This window comes from Cydia splendana, chromosome 11 (assembly GCF_910591565.1).
Source record: "Cydia splendana chromosome 11, ilCydSple1.2, whole genome shotgun sequence".
Classification (NCBI taxonomy): Eukaryota; Metazoa; Arthropoda; class Insecta; order Lepidoptera; family Tortricidae; genus Cydia; species Cydia splendana.
Genome location: NC_085970.1, coordinates 8,453,811 through 8,474,136, shown reverse-complemented (window position 1 = coordinate 8,474,136; position 20,326 = coordinate 8,453,811). Strand labels below are relative to the sequence as shown.

The 20,326-nt window shown below is 38.6% G+C and overlaps 1 protein-coding gene across 1 annotated transcript in view; it reads left to right on the top strand.

Annotated features, from left to right (window-relative positions):
• The first annotated feature begins 8,140 nt into the window (after positions 1–8,140).
• Positions 8,141–20,326, top strand: part of LOC134794762 (TNF receptor-associated factor 3) — a 34,365-nt gene continuing 22,179 nt past the window's right edge. The window contains exons 1-5 of the mRNA XM_063766545.1: positions 8,141–8,299; positions 12,730–12,843; positions 13,322–13,464; positions 13,800–14,013; positions 14,579–14,720. Of these exons, the coding sequence (XP_063622615.1) occupies positions 8,219–8,299; positions 12,730–12,843; positions 13,322–13,464; positions 13,800–14,013; positions 14,579–14,720 (694 nt within the window). The 5' untranslated portion in view covers positions 8,141–8,218. The remainder of the gene's footprint in view (positions 8,300–12,729; positions 12,844–13,321; positions 13,465–13,799; positions 14,014–14,578; positions 14,721–20,326) is intronic.

The window sequence follows — 20,326 nt, the reverse complement described above, 5'->3', positions numbered from 1 at the left end:
AAACATAGCAATCTATTTAAGTACATAAATTCTTTCATTTACTTTCCTCTATAAAATAGTTCTAGGTACTTATTTTTAACAGGCTAACTAATCCTTCTAATGTAAAAAGATCCTGGATTATTACACATAACTTAGGAGTCCTACCATTAACTAGACGATCACAATTTTCTTATGGCCAAGTTAGTTTTATTGTAGACACAGGTAATTTTCTAATTAAGGAGTGTATTAAGTGGGGTTTAAGTAAGTATTCGGGGGTGGCCCGTTACAGCATTTAGCCGGCGGCGGCGCACCGGTCAAAATCGGTCGGCGGCGGCGGCGAATCGGCGGCGTGGCCTTGAAACTCTTGGATTAATGAAGAAATAATTTAAAGTAAAATTTTATCGAAAAAACAAGTTTTTGCTGTAAGAAAGTTATAAATTAAATAAGTGCATTTTTGAATATCATGGATAATTTATTGCATAAAGGTACGAAAATAGTTTTATATAGTATAAACGGTATCGCGCGGCATCAGAGGCGGTTTTAATCTTGGCGAGGCTCTGGCGGGAAGATCTTTGCGAGGGGCTTATCTTTTGTGCTAAGTAAAAAGTAGCGGATTGACTGTATCATCAGGGAAACAGTCATTGTTGTCAGTCCAAAGAGCCGAAGTGAGGAAAATCAAGCTCCGTCATTAACCAAAATCGGTCCAACATAACCGATTTACGTCAAAAAGTGTGACCCGAGGGCAAGCTCCACCTAACACCGAAGACCTGATTCCGACGCCTTCCCATGCGAGGCCAGAGGCTGAGCTGCAAGTAAGAATACAGCTTTGAATCGAACGCCAAGTGTGAGCTTGGGTGACGGCCGAATGCCTGGAGTGCCGATTGCGGCGCGCTTCTGTGCGAGGCCGAACGCCAAGCTGCAAGAAAGCAGAGCTTGGAATTGAACTAGTGGTCCAGTGTAAGCAAGGTCGATAAAGTCCGAGGCCATAGTGTTAAAGACCTGGAGCTTTCCTGCAGACGCATTCGTGCTGGAGCTAAGATCGGACAAAAACCAATAGGTTGATAGAGGCCGAAAGTTGAGCTCCAAACAGGGCCGAAAACTTGGAGATTCAGATAGCGGTTTACTTCCATGCGAGCGATGCGAGGCCAAAGATTGAGCTGCGAGAGAGCAAAGCTTGAAATTTGAACAATGGCCAATTTTAAATGAGACCCGGTACAGTTTCCGACGCCCTTCCGTGCGAAGCCAACGGCCGGAACTTTGGACGTGAAAACGCTTAATATCTGAAACTAACCCCTTTTTGCACCTTTTAAAAACATTCAACCATGTTTGCAATGATTAATTTCGCTGTGAATGACGGATGAGCTAACCAGCTGGCAAAATTTGTAATTTCGTTGCCCTAAGACTAGTAGCGCAATTAGCAGACAGAAGAATTTACCATCGATATTTTTGAATTATATGGACCTATAATATCTATGGAATGTATATTAGCTATTCGGAGTGGCGCCGTTAAAGATCTAAACTAGATAAAATATATATTATCTGATTCTGAAAGTAGTAGTATCTAACAAGGTCACGCCGATGCCACGCCGATAGCGCAGTGTCGGCGGCGGCGGCGCGAAAATTTGGTCGGCGGCGGCGGCGCGCCGGCGCGGCGCTCATATCTAATGTAATTATAGATGGAGAGTGGAAAATGGTTACTACGTTTATACTATTACACAGAAGCAGTCGCACACTCTCCTCTTAAGGTAGGTAGCGGTAGCGCTCATCTATGCTGTTATGGTGTTAGCTGTAAGTTGAAATAGTAGTTTATGTGACTGCTACATAATGAAAGGCATTAAAATACGAGTGTGAGTTTATGAAACGAATGAAATGAGTTTCATAATAGTATCACACGAGTGTTTTAATGCCTAGTTATGTACAGTTACATACACTGCTTTATCTAGACACATATTATAAACTTTCTATGATATATTCACTAACCTCATATTACAGCCGACTTTGCTCTCTGGAGGAACTCGCGGATATGAGATGGCGTCTCCGAAATATCTTTATCGCACATTTTACATGAAACTTTTGTTATAGTTACTTTAAAAACAACAAAATTAATTATTTTTTACTTACAAACTAATTAAAAGATAAACTGTACGTCAAATGGCGGCAAATGAAAACTTTTTTCACGCACGTCACGCATCCGTAGTTTTTTTTAATTCAGAGACAAACTAGAGTCGGGGTCGATTACTATATCGTCCGATACCAACTTACATGCCAGATTTGTCAATATTGTATGCAATTGTCATTTGATTTCGAATAAAACGTCATCTCGACTGATATTAGAATAGGGGTCAAATCAAATTGCTTTTTTTTCCAGAGATGTTCGAAATTTGAATGCATTACCAAATCGATTTTGAGATAGTAATGAAGCTATTACCACATTTTCACAGATAAGAAATTTGCTGTAACAAAACAGTTTATCGTAATGTGGGCCATTATTTAAGGATTTTGAAGGCATCATAGACAGTTTATGATATGTGTTTAGAGAAATGTAATTAAAATAAATAAAATAAAATGTAATCCAACTAGCTAGCTCTGTAAGCTGTAAGAACCTGAGTGTACAGTCATCTGCAATAAAATGTTACACAAAGATAGCCGCAAAAATACCTGACATGATCTTATTTGTAGAGCCATAAGAGCGTGTTACATATTTTTGCGGTCTTCGAAGAGCAACATAATCATACAAGTGACTGTGTACGAGTAGGTATGCTCAAAATGTCAGTCCAAGTAGAATGCACTATAGGTACATTTTTATACACTGTACTGAGCGTGAGCACCTACGTAACCATCACACTTGTACAATTCGGCATGTTTTGTAAACTATGGCCACACGACAGTCGTAATATTATGAAACTGTTGCCTAGGGTCACTTTCATATACTGGACTAAGTATAGTAAGTATATTCGGCAATGATGTTCTGCTAATTCAGTCAGGGGTCTCCAAACTATTTGTGGACCAGTGCCAGCCCGCAAACCCTTCTAAGCTTTGGCCCTACTATTACAATTTTTTTAAGCGGTGGTATTTAGTGTGAAAAATGTACTTTTTCACGCCACTGTTCGAAAATGTGGCAATAGATGGTCTAAAACCAAGCTGGAAAGTAGGCAATAGTTGTAGCACCTGAACCACCACTACTACAATGTTTCATTGTTATCATCATTTGTCATTGGTGACAGTTCGCTACAGCAATGAGTATCATTTAAAACATAAAAACCAATAAAAGGTCTTTTTTGTGCAACTTTCTCCTTCAAAAATAAAATTAGGTTAATTAAACCCAAAGCAAAGTAATATTTTGGTTTTAATTAATATGGATTTCCGCAAAGTAACGCCTGATTCTATTCACTATTTAAAATTAGGTTATTTATAGAACCAATTTCTTGTTTAAAAAAAAAGAAATGTCAAAACCATTCACTTCATTTTTTTTAACAATTATCCATTCAGTACACGCTTAAGGCGTCTTTTACTTTTGTAGCTGTTTATGGTTTTTTTTAGGAAAAACGCTTCTAAGTTTAGAGTCGGTTTGAAGCAAATAACAGAAAAACGCCTCTTAAAAGTGATAAAAAAAGTAAAAAAGGCGGGATCGGAAAATACTTACTGAATTGGATAGTGTAAATTGTGTTTGACTAAAAAATATAAGAAACACGTATCTACGCTCGCTATAAAAATGAGTTCTTCTAGTGAAGAAAATGATATTCTTACGCTGACGCCTACCGAAATTCAAGAGACAGTACCGGCAGTGGCTAGTAATTTGCTATCAGAGAAATCGCGGGCTAGTATTATACTTATAGTTATGCAAATGTTTTCTTATTTCCTCGCAGTAGTCGTGAAAAGCACTATGTAATGCCTCGGCCGGACACGCTGAAGATGGACTCGTATTATTTGAGGGCCTCCACTAACGTGTCGGCCCTCAAACGCACTCGTCCATCTTTTAGCGGTTTTCCGTCCTCTCCTACAATGTACTAATGAAAACGAAACAACGTGCAGAGACCAGTGTAAAATGGAGTAAGGTAACGGGCCCCAAGTTCGTGTTAGTACGTTATTTCGTTAGTTTTGTTTCTGGCGCAAATAATAAGGAATTCAAATATTTTTTATTCTAATTATACATATGAAAAAAATCTGTATTATTTAATCTCTTCAATAAAATAATAACCAATATTTTAGTGATTAAACTGAGAGTAATACGACGGTCGAAACTGTCAGACGGTCGCGAACATCTGTGTTGTATGCGTGCACTTTTTTTAGGCGTAAGGTGCGCGCTCTCACTTGTTAAGCTTATAGGAAGGAAAAGATAAACCCATTCGAATAAAAGTTTTTGGGAGTGTTTCTGTGGTTTCCTTAGTAATTGATTTGATAAGAAAAAAGATTGAATATATGCATAGAAATACCTTAAAATTGCAATAAATCGACTCACGAAATAGCGGTCATTTTATTTTACGTGTGTCTCCTATTTCGTGCCACTAACGAATCAAGGATTTTCTAGATACATTTTGAGTGCTTGTTTTTAAATATAACAACGAAGATAATTAAAAAAATAAATTAGAAAACAATTAATGTATTTCATGAAGTTTCGTATGAGCGAAATTCGGTATATGTTTTTTTCACTAGAATTCTCATAAAACGAATTTGAATGTGACCCGAGTTAAATTTTTTAAGGTATATTCCACGTATATTCTCATATTAACTACTAACACAATTATATTTATAATTCAATTTATTTGATTTATGTTTGTGTATGTTTATATTTAACGTACCTATAAGATAAGTAAATATTTTTTTTGTATTTTTTTTTTTGTATTTTTTTTTTATATAGTTCGGCTTTTAATCAAGTATTAAAGTACCCATATGGTTTACAAAGTCTTAATTCAACCATTAAAGTCGACGAGTACAAAAAACTTTGAGCTAGCTCTCAATTTAACATTTTTTTTTAAATATTACTTTTAATTTGACCTTACAATTACTCGTAAGTAGGTAAGACCGTTAAATATTTAAAATGATTATCAGCAAATTATCACCAATTATTCTAAGAAAATTTATTCCGAAACAGGGGACACGAATTCACGAACATAGGAGCTGAGCTAAATTTGTATCACGAAATGGGAGCCATATAAGAGGTTCACGAATAAATTCATATAAAAAAAAGTTTCAACTAAAACCCTATAGTTTATACATTAAATTATTAACAAAGAACTAATATAACTTACTCAAAAGCTTTCAAGGTATTGATATGCTTAGTAATATTTAAAAAATATATACAAACTGTCAAGAGCCTTAACCTGCCGAAACAGGGGCCCTTTACCTTATTTTTATAACTTTTTTTAAAGATTTTCATAAAAAAATATATATTGTAGGGACATTCTTGTATATTAAATTGACAGTCCCACGGTAACGACAACGATACATATACCTAAGAAAACAACTATGAGCCCGGAACTAATATCTGTGCTCATCAAACAAATAAATTCCCTTACCGGGATTTGAACCCTTCGGCTTTATAAGCAGGCTCACTATCAACTAGGCCAGACCGGTCGTCAAAATTACACATTCCGTCCGGTATTACAAGGGAAATTGTATTACCTAAATGTGATCGTACTAAGAGGGTTCTACTGTAAATAATACCCCAATGCCGCTAGTTAGGTATACAAGCGACACTGTCGCGCGCACAACCGAAAACAATTCCCTTTAAGCATAATTAAGAAAAGTGGTAAGATGTTACGCAATTTCGTAATAGCGGTCTTACATAAAGGTGATTCTGAGTCATTCTGAATTAAGGATTCAATGCGTGTACACTTTAGTTACGCGATTTTCTATGTGAAGGTTACTTTCCCTACCACGGACATCCAGAAACAATATTTTAAGTTTTAACTTTTATGGCTGGCAGGCTGGCATCTATTTAGTGCTGACTGTATCTATATCTTCTTAATTTAGAACAATTATACTTACTTTACTCTTTGGTTTAGAATTAGAATTATTGGGAAGAAAGCGCCGATGGGGTATTCATTGCAATTGTATTTGTTGTATTGAGGTAGAATTATATACATTTTTGTTCAGGCACTTTAATCCTTATGACAACATGGCAATAAGACCGCCGTATCTGTTTTTTTCTTTCGCATTAAGTAAGATAAAAACATCACATCGTCATCAATGATATTATAATTCCAGATAGGCTATAGGCGTTCCATAACTGAAGCGCTTAAATTGTACAAATTGTACAGTTGCTAAATGCCATAAATGTGCGCGTGCTAACGAGCTCTCTCGCACACCGAGAGAGAAAGACACAAACCTATGTTCAACAACGAATGTATAGTTGAATTATCGAGAAGATGGAATTGCATTTGTAGTGGTTGTATGCTGATAGTACAAGAAAATAGAAAATTCAAATATAGAATGCCTGTAAACAAACAATACTACTACATATGCAATTCCACGCTCTCGATGATACGACTATAACAAAGATGAATGGTATGCGAAAATTAATCAACAAAAACAGATTCATTCGTAGGTGATGATGAAATAAATATGGAAGTAGGTATTTTTTGTGTTCCCTATGTATGAGTATAACCTATCTATAGTTACATATATAATATCATTGATCATCATAACAACAAAACAGAGATGGAAATTTCTTAAGAATTTTGCAAAAAATATAAGTAGGTACTAACCGTGATCTATTTACCTAATACTTGGTTGAGACTGATGGGGGATTTGTCATAAGTATATTTAAAGAGCATTAAATAGTGACGTCATTTTTACGTGTAGGTAACATCTATACGTCTACCATCAGTTTTGACATTGACATATACGCTCACGTCTACGTAATTTACTTTCTATGCATCTCGCTCGTACTCGCATATGCGAGCAATAGTGCAAGCGAGATGTACAGAAAGTAAATTACGTAGACGTGAGCGTTATGTCAATGTTAAAACTGATGGTAGAGGCTCTAGTTTAAACTTTTAAAGATAACCTCTTTAATACTTTGGATATTAAACTTTTAATCCGAAGGTCATGCGTTACCTACATTAGATACCTACGTACATTAGATTCTTTTTTGTAATGCGAACTGCTAAGAAAAAGAATTATCGATGTCGCCTATATATTTTTAAAGCAAAAGTGAATAATTGAATATTAGAACCAGTGAGGTTCTTAGTCTCTAAGACTTTGTGAATAGGTCAAAATATTTACGTATGTATGCCAAAGGCCTAGTACCGTATACCTACATTAATCTTGCTACGAGTTTTACGTGCATATAGGTACGTAATTCCAAATCTGCCTAGCTGTATTCGAGAAATTGGAGGACACATTAAAAGTATCTGAACGTTTTGAGAACCAGGCCGCGTAGCCAAGATGCCAATCGCTTACGCTCCGTAGGGATCGAAACGCAACTCTCACTGTCACACTAATATGGAAGAGTGATAGAGAGACATAATACTTTTCGTTGTCGAAGCGATAGCGATTGTAACCTTGGCTAGGCCGGCAGGAAGAAATCTTCGCTTACACTCCCGATGGCGTCAGGTTCAGGTAATGCGGTCAGGAGTAGGTACTGTTAGTATGCCTTTGAAAAGATTCCAAAATTGCGAAATTTCCACATTGATGATTAATTCGGAAACTTCTCATACTTTGTGTGGAGATAAAAAATATTTTCCAAAACGAGTTAAGTACCTTAGTTTCCTATAAAATTTTCCTAAAATTACTGTTAAATTTTCCAAATTTTTTGAAGATGTAGGCACATCTGTAGTCTGGAGATGCCACAAAATATTGGTTCTCTGAGGCGCTGTGCGTAACCTCGTCGTTTAGCGTTATCACTGACAACGCCCCGTATCAAATATCAATGAGAGATAACTTATCAGATATCTACCTATGATTCACTTAGCAGTACTGACAGAACTTTCAGCGTGTTTTGTGCTAATGCTATTATTGGTTTGACAAAAATAATAAATGAAAATATATTCGATTGAGGAAAATTAGTTTCTGTACCTAATGTGACAGTGCGGCTGTGAAAATATGATACGAGTTTAATATTTTGTAAATATTGCTTTTTTCGACTGTGTTAAAGTTTATAAAACAAATCGTTCAAAGTGTTATCTTTCAGAAATTATATAGTAAATATAGTTAAATTGTTTATGTTTAAGAAGAAAGGTTTAGGAAATAACAGTGGAATGTTTTTTGAAGATAATTAAATCGGACCAATGACAAAATGAGTGCTGTGGATGATAAGAAAACAAAGGACAGCGAGTGCTATTTCTGCAATGAGTTGTTTGAATTGGGACAGTTACAGGTAATGTGGATGCAATTTTAGGTACAGTTAGCATAAACAGTAGCGTATGAACCAACGCGCCAAAAATATCTGCAACCCTCCTCATCATCATCATATCAGTCAGAGGACGTCCACTGCTGGACATAGGCCTCCCCCAAAGAGTGCCACAATGACCGGTCTTGCGTCACCCGCATCCAGTGGACTCCCGCGACCTTTACCAGGTCATTAGTCCACCTTGTGGGGGGTCTACCCACGCTGCGCCTCCCGGTAGGTACGTGGTCGCCACTCGAGAACCTTTCCCGCCCATTGGGGGTTACGTTAGTTCTGCTGCGGATGGGCTCATTTCTGATGCGATCACGTAGAGAGACTCCCAGCATACCCTCTACATTGCACTTTGGGTGAGCCTTCTTATATGAGGCACACAGCAACCTCTCTCTCTCTCTCTGCAACCCTACATAGAGACAATTATTCTTTTTTAAGCTAATTGAGAATGGTAGATACTTTTGACGCGTAGTCAGCCGGCCTAGCCAAGGTTACAATCGCTATCGCTTCGACAGCGAAAAGCATTATGTCTCTCTATCACTCTTCCATATTAGTGCGACAGTGATAATTGCGTTTCGATCGCTACGGAGCGTAAGCGATTGGCATCTTGGCTACGCGGCCTGATCCACTACTTTTGATGCTGACTGTATCTACCTAATGCGTAAACAAAAAAATTGGTACGGAAGTACCAGTACGTGAACTTTCTTGTGGAATTGTTGTCTGATACATAGTCAACAATTATGATGCTCAAACTGACCTTTGGCAAGTACATGGCTAGTGTAAAATCGGTCTGCGTTTGGTTGCTTTTATTGGGTTCAATTTGACTATTAATTAAGCTTTTCGTGTTGATGGTATCCAAACAGACACCTACCAAAACAAAGTTATCCCGAAGTCCCAGCAACTAAAAGGATGTATTTATACCTACACTTAACAACATAATATTTATATTGATTGTTTATGTCTGGTTGATATACTTATATACACAACTTTTGAAATAGGTATGACATGACATATATTTTCAAAGACATTTATTTTGTCCAATAATCAATGAATTCCGCAGAACTTGAGATAACCGCGAAGATACGTGTTTATACGAATCGATGAGATAACGTTTTATCAAGCCATTGTGTACCTAACTGATCTGTATAACTTTTGAAACTTAAAATAACTTAAAATAGCCGTACGGCGGCCTGGCGTTGATGTGGCGGAAGGATATATTTCCCAATGTGTCGACTGTGGACTGTTCCTGTGATAGACTAGCTGCTATAAGAGTGAAAGTATCGTCGTGCACATTTTTAGTATTTACAGTGTATATGCCGGTAGACCTTCCTGAAAACATTCCTGAATATACGAATTGCTTAGCCAAAATAAGTGCTATAATTGAAGAGAATGACGTGCAATTAGCGTACATGCTAGGCGACTTTAATGCCCACCCTAGTGCTAGTTTTGGGCGAGAAATGATGAGTTTTTGTAGGGAACAAACTTGGCAGTGTGCAGACATAAATACGCTAGGCGTTGACTCGGACATATATACGTATTATAGCGAGGCGCACGGGAGCCGGCGGTGGCTAGACCACTGTCTCACAACTGAAGCGGCCTGGCGAACTGTCAATTCCGTAACAGTCTTACAGGACGTACTATGGTCGGATCACCTGCCCCTGGCTATAGTATGTGACTTAAGCTTAACGATAAATATGAATAAAGACGTAAATGGACAACAAAATAACAGTCTTAGATATATCAAATGGGGTACAAGGTCCCTGTCGCATATTAATGATTACGCGCGTATATGTTACAATAAGCTTATAGGCATAAGTGATAGTTCAAACTGTGATATTTGTTTCGACGATCCGGAAATATTCTGTAATAATACAAATAATCATATACTACATATAGAAAAACTTTATGGTCAGATTGTAACTGTTTTGCAGTCAGCCGCCGCCGTTACTTCTGCGTCTCGTGGTGGTGAACGGAAAAGGGCTAAGAAGGTAACGGGATGGAATCTACACGTCAAGCAGAGTCATCAAATGTCCAGGGTACATTTTCAGACGTGGGTTCTTGCAGGCCGTCCGTCTTCGGGTGAAGTATTTGATAACATGTATAACAGCCGTAAAACCTTCAAAAATAACCTTAAGTGGTGTCAAGACAACGAAGATAAGGTCAAAATGGACATACTAGCTACGTGTAAACGTGAAAAGAACTTTGTAAAGTTCTGGAACGGTATCAAAAAACTCAACCCCAAACAAAGCTTGCCTGTTAGTGTGGACGGTCTGCAGGAGCCCAAGCTCATAGCCGACATGTTTGCTGGTAGGTTCAAGGTCGACCCGCTGCCTGCGGCGGCGCAAACGGATACTGTGATCTCGGGAACGGAAGGCTCAGTTCGGTTTACCCCCCAGGATGTTAAAAAAGCAGTTGCACAAATGACAAGGGGTAAATCGCCTGGGCATGATGGACTTAGTTTGGAACACGTGCAGTATGCTGGCGATGTTATTTATGGCAAATTATGTGCGTTATACTGCATGTGCGTCAAACATTCCTATTTACCGCCTGAGATGATGAAGACCGTTGTGGTGCCAGTTGCTAAAAACAAAACGGGTGACCTGGGATCTGCCAGCAATTATAGGCCCATTTCATTGGGTACAATACTGGGCAAAATTCTGGAGCGACTTATACAGCCTGCACTGGTGAGTAATTTAGATATCAATGATGCACAGTTTGGTTTTCGTACCGGGCTCTCAACAGACGCGGCGATTTTAAGCCTAAAACACAGTGTGAATTACTACGTGGACCGGGAAACATCTGTTTATGCGTGTTTCCTGGACCTAAGTAAAGCATTTGATCTGGTGAATTATAATATTCTCTGGAACAAATTGCTCGACACTAAGGTACCTAAACCTATCGTCGGGCTGTTGAGATACTGGTACGGGAACCAAACTAACTGCGTTAGGTGGGGCGACGCGACGTCTAGTGAATATAGACTAGACTGCGGTGTACGTCAGGGTGGTTTGACCTCTCCGGACCTGTTTAACCTCTATGTGAATGATCTGATAGTCGAGCTGAGCAGCGCCAGGATCGGCTGTCATATCGGGGATGTTTGTCTAAACAATCTCAGCTATGCGGACGATATGGTGCTGCTGAGTCCGTCTATCAGTGGTCTTCAGACGCTACTCTCGGTCTGTGAACGGTATGCGGCGGCTCATGGTCTAAAATATAACGTTCAGAAGACCGAGATGATGGTCTTTAGGGCTGGCAGAGGTCCGGACAGGATACCTAAACTAGTTCTGAATGGCTCACCGGTGCAGGTAGTGAATAAGTTTAAATACCTTGGACACGTCTTGTGCAGTGACTTAAAAGATGACCTTGATATGGAACGAGAAAGGCGGGCTCTGTCCATCAGGTGTAACATGCTCGCGCGCAAATTTGCGAGGTGTACAAATGATGTCAAAGTGACTCTGTTCAGAGCATTTTGTCAGTGTTTGTATACCTGTCAACTTTGGGTTAACTTCAGTAGAAAAGCATTTTCAACTCTGCGGGTTCAATACAATGACGCTTTCCGCATTCTACTGAGGCTACCCAGGTTTTGTAGCGCATCGAGCATGTTCGCAGAGGCGGGGGTGCCCGACTTCTTCGCCATCATCAGAAGTAGGATAGCAGGTTTCTGGGAGAGATTGAGAAACTCAGACAATCGAATACTTAAGACCGTCTCCGAGAGCCTGTACAGCCCCATTTTTCGTTACTGGTCATCCGTTCACCACAGCGAGAACAAAAAGTGACAGTACCTATAGTACCTATGTTGTAAAATTAATATAAAATATTTTATAAGACTAGTCATGTGGCGACTGAAGCAACTCTTAGTTTAAGTTCTTAGTTTATATTAGGATTAGCATAATTTTTATATGGACATGTGTCTGAAATAAAGTGATTTTATTTATTTATTTATTATAACATTCGAGGCGAATTTTTACATGCATGGTCAAATTCTAATTATTTTTCAGGGCCCAGGGGCCCTCCAACCCCTGGATCCGCCCTTATCCTAGTTATATTTCCTTTTACTATAGATAACTTTTGCCTTTAAGACAAGAATACAAACAAACTTATAATTACATCTCGCTAACTTAAAAACAAATGATTTTCAATCTTATGTCTATAGGTATAACGTATATGTGATTGTTGGCAAACGGCATGAATAACTTTGTCAAAAGATTAAAATTGCGAACGTAATAAAAGGTGTATTAAATATATTAAGAACGGGTCACTCACGTATTTTAAGTCGAAAAACGCTCGACATGTTTCACTCCGTACCGAGGAATAATTATGTCCGTGTCTCACGGAAGTTTTGTAATAAAAGGTGTTTTAACAGACAAAAGATGGATACGAATGGAATACATAAATGTGTTTGTCTTGATCAGAACCACCTGAAGCTATGCGGCAGCATCTTAGAGCAGTGCCCGCTGCGCTGCGGCGCCTGGATACAGAGGAAACACAAGGAGACACACGTGAAGGACTGCCCGAAGATGGAAAAGGTACTATTAATGAAACCAACTCTAATACCTGTTTTCCTCGAATGAAGCTTGTCGTCATAATGAGTATTGTCGCGTGAAAGTAGAAACTGTATGTAATTTGTTTCGTATTGCATTTTAACTTCCGGAAAAATAAAGCAAAACTTATTAAAAAAAACTTACCAACGCAGTTACGAAGATTAAGCTGCACGGCTAACACGTGGCTAACACACCTTGGGAATGTCAGATCTCAGTGACCTATAGGTATGACTTATACGCTACCTTTATGAAGTCGTGCAAGTCGCGGCAAGATGTACTAGCCGCCTTGACGTAGATAAAATTACCCACAAATAAAATTTAAAAAGATTTAGTATTAGGTACTATATGTAATACAACCACCCAAAAACATTTGGTAGGTACTAATGAATACAACATACTTTATCAAAGGAAAACAATCAAAAAGCGTTCTTGCTTCTACCTGAATAACTTATAACATTTTCAGAATCGCTCCACATCATCACCCACACACGCTCGCAACGCTGACCCATCCCCCCCGGAACCCATCAAGAACCACACGTGGTCCCCCAGAGCAATACCGCTCGATGACTGCGTCACTTACCTTGAGAAGGAGGTCGCTAATATTAAGTAAGTGTTTTCTCATCAAATCTTTGTGAGGGTTAATGTAAACGTCTCTTTGCAGTCACCCCTCAATACCCTATTCCGAGCTAAAGAATGCATTCTTTGTAGTAGGTACGGGCTTGTGACAAAGGTCAGGGAAATCAAAATTTACGGTTTGAAGTTACACGTATTACCTTTTCAAGAAATGAAGAGGATTAAGAGTAGGCCACATTGCTGCTCAAAAGACGTTGAGGCACCGTTAAAACGCAAAGCATACGACAACGTATGCAATTTGTGTTAACTCTTTAATTTGTAACTTTATCATCAACAGATTTTCATTAATTTTCCCAACTCCTTTCCAGACTAGTCATCACAGAAGAAGTGAACTACCGCGACGTGCAAGCCTCAGAGCTCGAGAATCTCCGCTCGAAGCTGGTCCTAGTGGAGGAGCGAAGTCAACACTTCCTTTCGACGCTTGTGTCTTTGCGTGCGGCCGTGGATGATGAGGCGGAACGAGCTGCCAACTGGGCTGCGCAGTTTAAACATGACCTGGCTAATGTGCAGCTGGCTTTACAGGTATCAAATGTTCCACTCCAACCATTAATTATCTAATCTTTTTCTCTAAACATGTGCAATATCTGATTAGTAAATGTAATTAACAAATTAAAAACAAGAATCATGCTGTGGAAACCGGAGTAATTCTGATAAGTCCTAGATTTCCCTTAGGGTTGGAAGGTCAGATTCAGATGTTAACTACTGTTGTGCCAATTTTTGGGATAATATTGTAGAGAAAACACCAAGATGGGCTTTACTTTCTTTCATCGACGGTTATATCCTTGCTGCCGTAGGTGACGAGGCAGAGCTTTCCATTTCCACCAGTCCTGTCTTCGGCTTTAGGTAATCTACGAATTTATCGATTTTCTTGGATGATCCTGATGGACGTTTTTGTCCACTGATCATTACCTAAGATCACTTTTGTCATGTGATCTTAGGGTGTTATCAATAGTATCTATTGAGCTGGGGAGCAATTTAAACACGAGCCTAATGGTTGGTGGGTTCAGCCTCTCTCTTACGTGTCAAAACCATTTCTCAACACTGAAGACCTCTCTAATCTAAACTCTTGATAATCCACATCTTGCAGGAGCTGCAGAGTCAGCAGCTGACGACGGCGATGCGGCTCGAGAGTACAGTCAGCAGCTTATTACATGAGCAACATGAACGTGAGCTGTTGGAGACGGCGCTCACGCAGCATGATAACAGGATACGTGCCGTTAATAAGCTAGGTGAGCGATTGCGACCAGGGTGCTCGAGCGGCTCTTAGCTTCTTACCACTGGAGAAGCGCTAAGATAGAAATGTTCAGGGAATCATCTGTTTCTGATATAATGGACGAAGGAGATGCTTCAGTTAGCTACAATGTGGCGACTTTATTGACGGACAGTGACTTTGATGTTGTAAGTAAGTAAGTAAGTAAGTAAAGTAAATACACTTTATTGCACCACAAAGAAAAAAAAAATACAAAAACAGATTTACAGTGTAAATAAAGGTAGCAACAGGCGGTCTTATCGCTGTAAGCGATCTCTTCCAGACAACCTTGGGGTAGCAGGATATAAAGAATAGAAAACTTTTAAAACAGGTAGTGCACGAAATAAATTACAGGAATAAGAAGATTACACATGTACCTCCCGCCCCTTCTTACTTACTTACCTACTCGTAATATGAACACCCCCTTTAGATATACCCCTAAATATGGCCATGTGATCGTCTAGCTAGTAGTTAGGACCCCTCTGAAGTGAACCGCGGTAACCTCAAATTCTTTAATGAGTATCAGCTAAATTTTGGACTCTGACTTTATTTATTATTACCTAGATTTTTGAGAACAGATATTTATGGTAATAAAAAAATTATTCAGAGAAATAGAAAATTATTCAGAATTTATTAGTGCAACGTAAATGATGGTGTAAAATTTACTTTAATGTATTTAAGTATTGCAGCATATATGATGATATAAAATATATAAAAATGTTGTTGGTAAAATCCTGCCACACCTATTAAGCTTCCGGGATAACATAGAAGCAGCACTCCTGAGATAAGCTCTTTTACACCCTAGCATTTCAAGGTTAATTATAATTAACTATCATCTTCTAAACGATGTGTGATTTAATCACACGTGCTGCCCCGTACGCCCGATGCAGGTCTGGAAGCTCTTAGTCCGATTTGCAAGTATTAACCGGAACACCTACCCTACCAGTTTAGCCGGAAGGGCTATGACCAACACTTCGTAACCTAAGCGCACCTAGATGATGATGAAAAGAAGTGTCAAAGTATCCATCAGTCATCATAATTACTTATCTTTTTTATATTCAAAAGCTAGGGATGCTAATCCCTTAATCCCATTCCCCAGAACTGATAATCTATACAGAATTCCTAGTTCTCTAGATGTATAAACGAAGTACCGAGTTTATTCACTAATTATTATGTTTAATCGAGGCCGAAATTGAGTATTCACTCAATAAATCCTTTGTACTGCTTTTGCCTGACAAAGGTCCCCTAAAACAAACCGTTCTTCAATCCCAGAATAGTCTGCGTTCCTAAATCCAGATTGATAATTAAGAGATTATGTTGTAAATACCTGATTATATTACTCAGTACCTCGCCCCTACACCAGACAACCAGAAATGAAAAATAAAAATTTATAAAGCCGTTAATGATCCCCATATAAATTAGAAATTAGGAAGATTTAGGCAGATGAACCCTTCACCTTTTAAAACACTCGTATTTTAAGATTAAGAAACCATATTTTTAAACCCTTAAAGAGAAATATATATCAACCATATCAATTGCATAGACCAGAACTAAAAAAAGAACCCTAATAAACAACAAAATGAGTGTGTGATTCTACCCTAACTCTACCCATTGTCCCTAATCTAGTACATTCAAAGCATAGTTCGTTCTTACCATCGACCTAATGCTTTGTAATATACGCAAGTGTGGTCCCTACGAGAAGCTGTAACGTTCGGCAGGCGAAACCGAGAAGGCAACCTACAGGCCAGTGTATTTGACTCCCTCCTTATCGCCCGCGGGCATGGTGGATAAGAATAAGTCGCCCTATTCCGTGTATATAAGTGGATCAGTACCCTAGCACACACACGCACTAATCACGAGGGAAACTCTGCCGCAACAAAGACTAAGTGTAATATCAGTCACGACAGAAGTCTGTCCCCGCAACCAGCACTAGTATGAACCGGAGCACCGAAATATATAAATATATTTAATAGGAGACCTAGTCTCAATTACTGTCGACTTCAGTGGGCAGGATTTACACCCAATGACGCGCACGTGACGTCCCCACATCCATCTAAACAGCTGGACCTTGAGACTAGTGAGATAATTCGTCACTTATGTTGATATAGAAGAGACGCCAAGTCCTCTCAAACTTGGAGCAATAGACTCCTAACCATCCAATCCTTTGGCACCGTTAGGCGGAGTGAATGCTTAGCAGGACAAACTGTCAGTCCAAACAATGATCTGGTTTTAAAATAGCAAAAAGACCCCATAATTAAACACTAAAAATAGCTAAGTTATCGCAAAATTAAACTAACTTAATAGAAAAGTGAAGTTCCCTTAAACACTGTCATCTATATTTAACGTTACGAGAATTTCTTCCCGCAAAACCAAACACAGACACTATTCCAAGCCCCGGCTATGCATTGACATTGTCCCTGCATAACATGACGGCACTTAGAACACACAGCGTAGAGAAAACTTCACAATAACTAAAAACCCATACATGGCAGTAAAGAAACTCCACAACATCCCATGTCCAGCGTTACGACGATATTGTCTCCGTAAAACCAAACACAGACACAAATTCTAAGTTTAAATTTACCAGGATAATTCCAAGCAAAAACAAACACAGAAAAGTAGCAGAGTAACTTCACTTACCAGTATTACGTTACGCCCGAAAACCAGAGTCACTGCTAGTCCGATGGTTGAAGAATGAATGATCCCAGTCGACGGTCCGCTCCGCCTTTTATAACTTTTTCTAGAGACGAACCGGCGACCTATGCGACATATTGGCGATTAAACGGGGACATACTTGCGACATACTGGCGTCCCGCGACATACTAGCGTCCCAATAGTGACATACCGGCGACAAGTCGCGACATTCTGGGGCCCATTGGCGACATAACGGCGACATAACGGCGACATATCGGCGACAAATTGGTGACATAAACGGTGACACAATAGTGACATAACCGGCGACACAATAGTGACATAACAGTGACTTATAGAGACAAACGCTATTCCAAAAATACCAGGGCACCAGAACTGAGGAAGAAGTTATTAGCCTCGTGGCATGTAACGACGTTAGAAGAAAGATCATAAGCTCCATTTTGTTTACTAAGCCATATTCCTTAAATATTAACGTTCACAATTGCTTACTGCAAAGTATAAATCATGTCCCTTTCATTCATGCAGTTTAGAGAAAGATGGAGCTAATTTTAATGACGTCTACGCACACATAGGCAGCAGAGAACGTTCGAAAACATCACGTACGAATTTGTTAACATTATTTTACTTTGAGATATTTTAAGTTTATTTCTGAAAATCGTCCCTGTATTGAAGTATTTTATGTTTATTAGTATCAAATATATTATTTAAGCCATCTGGGATCTAGAGGGTTAATTATTATAATATTTATTTTCGTCTTACGAATTTTAATTTCATGTTTCGAAATTGTACTAGGGCTTCAGCGTAACGGAACGTCGAGCTGTCATTAATGTCACTGTCAACTCAATACTATTTGTTGTGGGTTGTTTTCTGAAGGCTTATTTTGTTTATTTCTAAGCTAAAATAAGGATTAATTAAACAAAAATGCATCTGATAAATAATGAAACATGGAATCAAGTGCTTCAAGTTCCAATTGTTAGAATATTCAATGGAATCATGAACGAAATATGTGACCGCAAGGGACATTAGTATTACAAGGTATTTCCTACTATTTTATGTGTTTTGTAATGAAAAATGAGGCCAATACTAGGCAATAGGCATACGACTAGTCACAGTTCGCCCCCGATTTAAGTGTTTTATGAATTACTACAGTAATTTGTTAAAGACTTCAATCTACTCTAGCTTAGTCGGATATATCCCCCCTTTTCTAAACGTGTAGTGTGTGTCTCAATACTAGGTGACCGCTAGTGACTCAGCCCTGAAATTAGCTCATCAGAATTCCGTCAATGAACCGTGACAGCTCTTTCCTCAGCCACCCCGCTTCACCAGTAATACCAGGTTGTGGATCTGGCAGGCTACTAATTAACCCGTTCTTGCTAGCTCAACCCGGCCGCGTCGAGTATTACTCTTGTCTCTACCCGAATTGCGCCGTACACTTCCGTAGAAGAGCATCTGTCGAGACAGCAAAAACCCTCCAAGCAAAGCGAAGAGACCTTTTTATAAGTACGAAGCTTTCAAGTTCCATCGCCAAAATTCGAACAGAATTTCACTGCCTTATCACCCTCAGCCACGTTTTCTTGGCGCATGTCTCATACTTGAATAAAATACTCCAACGTTTAAGTTTGTTTGGGTGTTTTTTTTTTATTATATATAAACAAACTTAAAATTGACATAAGTAAATACCCCAATATGGTATGATAAAGATATTTTTGTTTGAAAAAAAAAATCGACAAAAATAAATTAAATATTTGCTTATTATTATACCTTATATTGATGAAAGCTTCACAATATATAATTGTACTTAATTAACCTATTGAAAAGAGCCTCGTCCTTTTAGACGCTCCCGGCCCTCAAATATGTCGAGTGTCAGATATATCTCATCCAAAATGAGTGTGTGGGTTTCGTAAGGGTCTTATTACCTTGTGTAGTACTAGCCATAAAAAACTACCCTTGTGAATGGGTCGAAATTTTAACCTACCGATAAGATTTTTCTGGCTAGTTGTGTATCCCATCTCCTCCCCAGTTTGTTCCCCTGCAAATACCGACAAATCTAGTTTGATTACCCTCCAGCTTTTGTCTATCTGTATCAATCCAATCTTTCCAATAAAAGTACATACATCCACTTGACATCCGTCATCTCATATCATACATCTCTTTCATAAATCACCACAGACTCATAACTATAAACACTCAATGCACACACATTTTCATTCCTCCTCTATTACACTTTCACACTGATTTCTACAGACAGCCAACGCATCGATTAGTAATCAAAACGAGAAAAATAAAATATATTTATTGTCTCATAATCATTTGAAAAGGAAGAAAAAAAAACATACTCATTTTGTCCTAGCCTCACACTATCCCAACATTTATGTAGATGATTCCCAGATGATTTTAAAATCCCTCAATTTTCCAACTAATTATTTTATTTTGTTTGTTTATTTTTTATTTAGTAATTACTAGTTAATAGTACTTTGACTAAGTATTAGAATCAAATGATACGCACATAAAAAAAAATCTGCACTTTTGTTTTTAGATTTTATGATAACGCTCCGCGATTAATTTCTCTATAATACCTATCTTTCGCTCTCTTACTGTCGTTCAACGCGCAGCATCGACATCCTACTATGCAATAAACCACCGCGGAAGTATACAGACAATGACGAGTCGAACTTGATACGCGCTTAACCATTCCGCTGCCAAACCATGGCAGTCCACGCGGCTATTTTTTAACGTCTAACTATCACTCTATAAGAAGCCCATAACCGTACATTGTATGGCATTTAAACGACCCTAATCTCAATACCCCATCACCAGGTAAAGCCAATACATAAAAAACTGACCTAAAGCGGTAATGAGATCCATACATTATTGACTCTACTTGTACGTTGTCTCTATATAATTAGCTCATTGGCCAGCCAAAATAATGCAAAC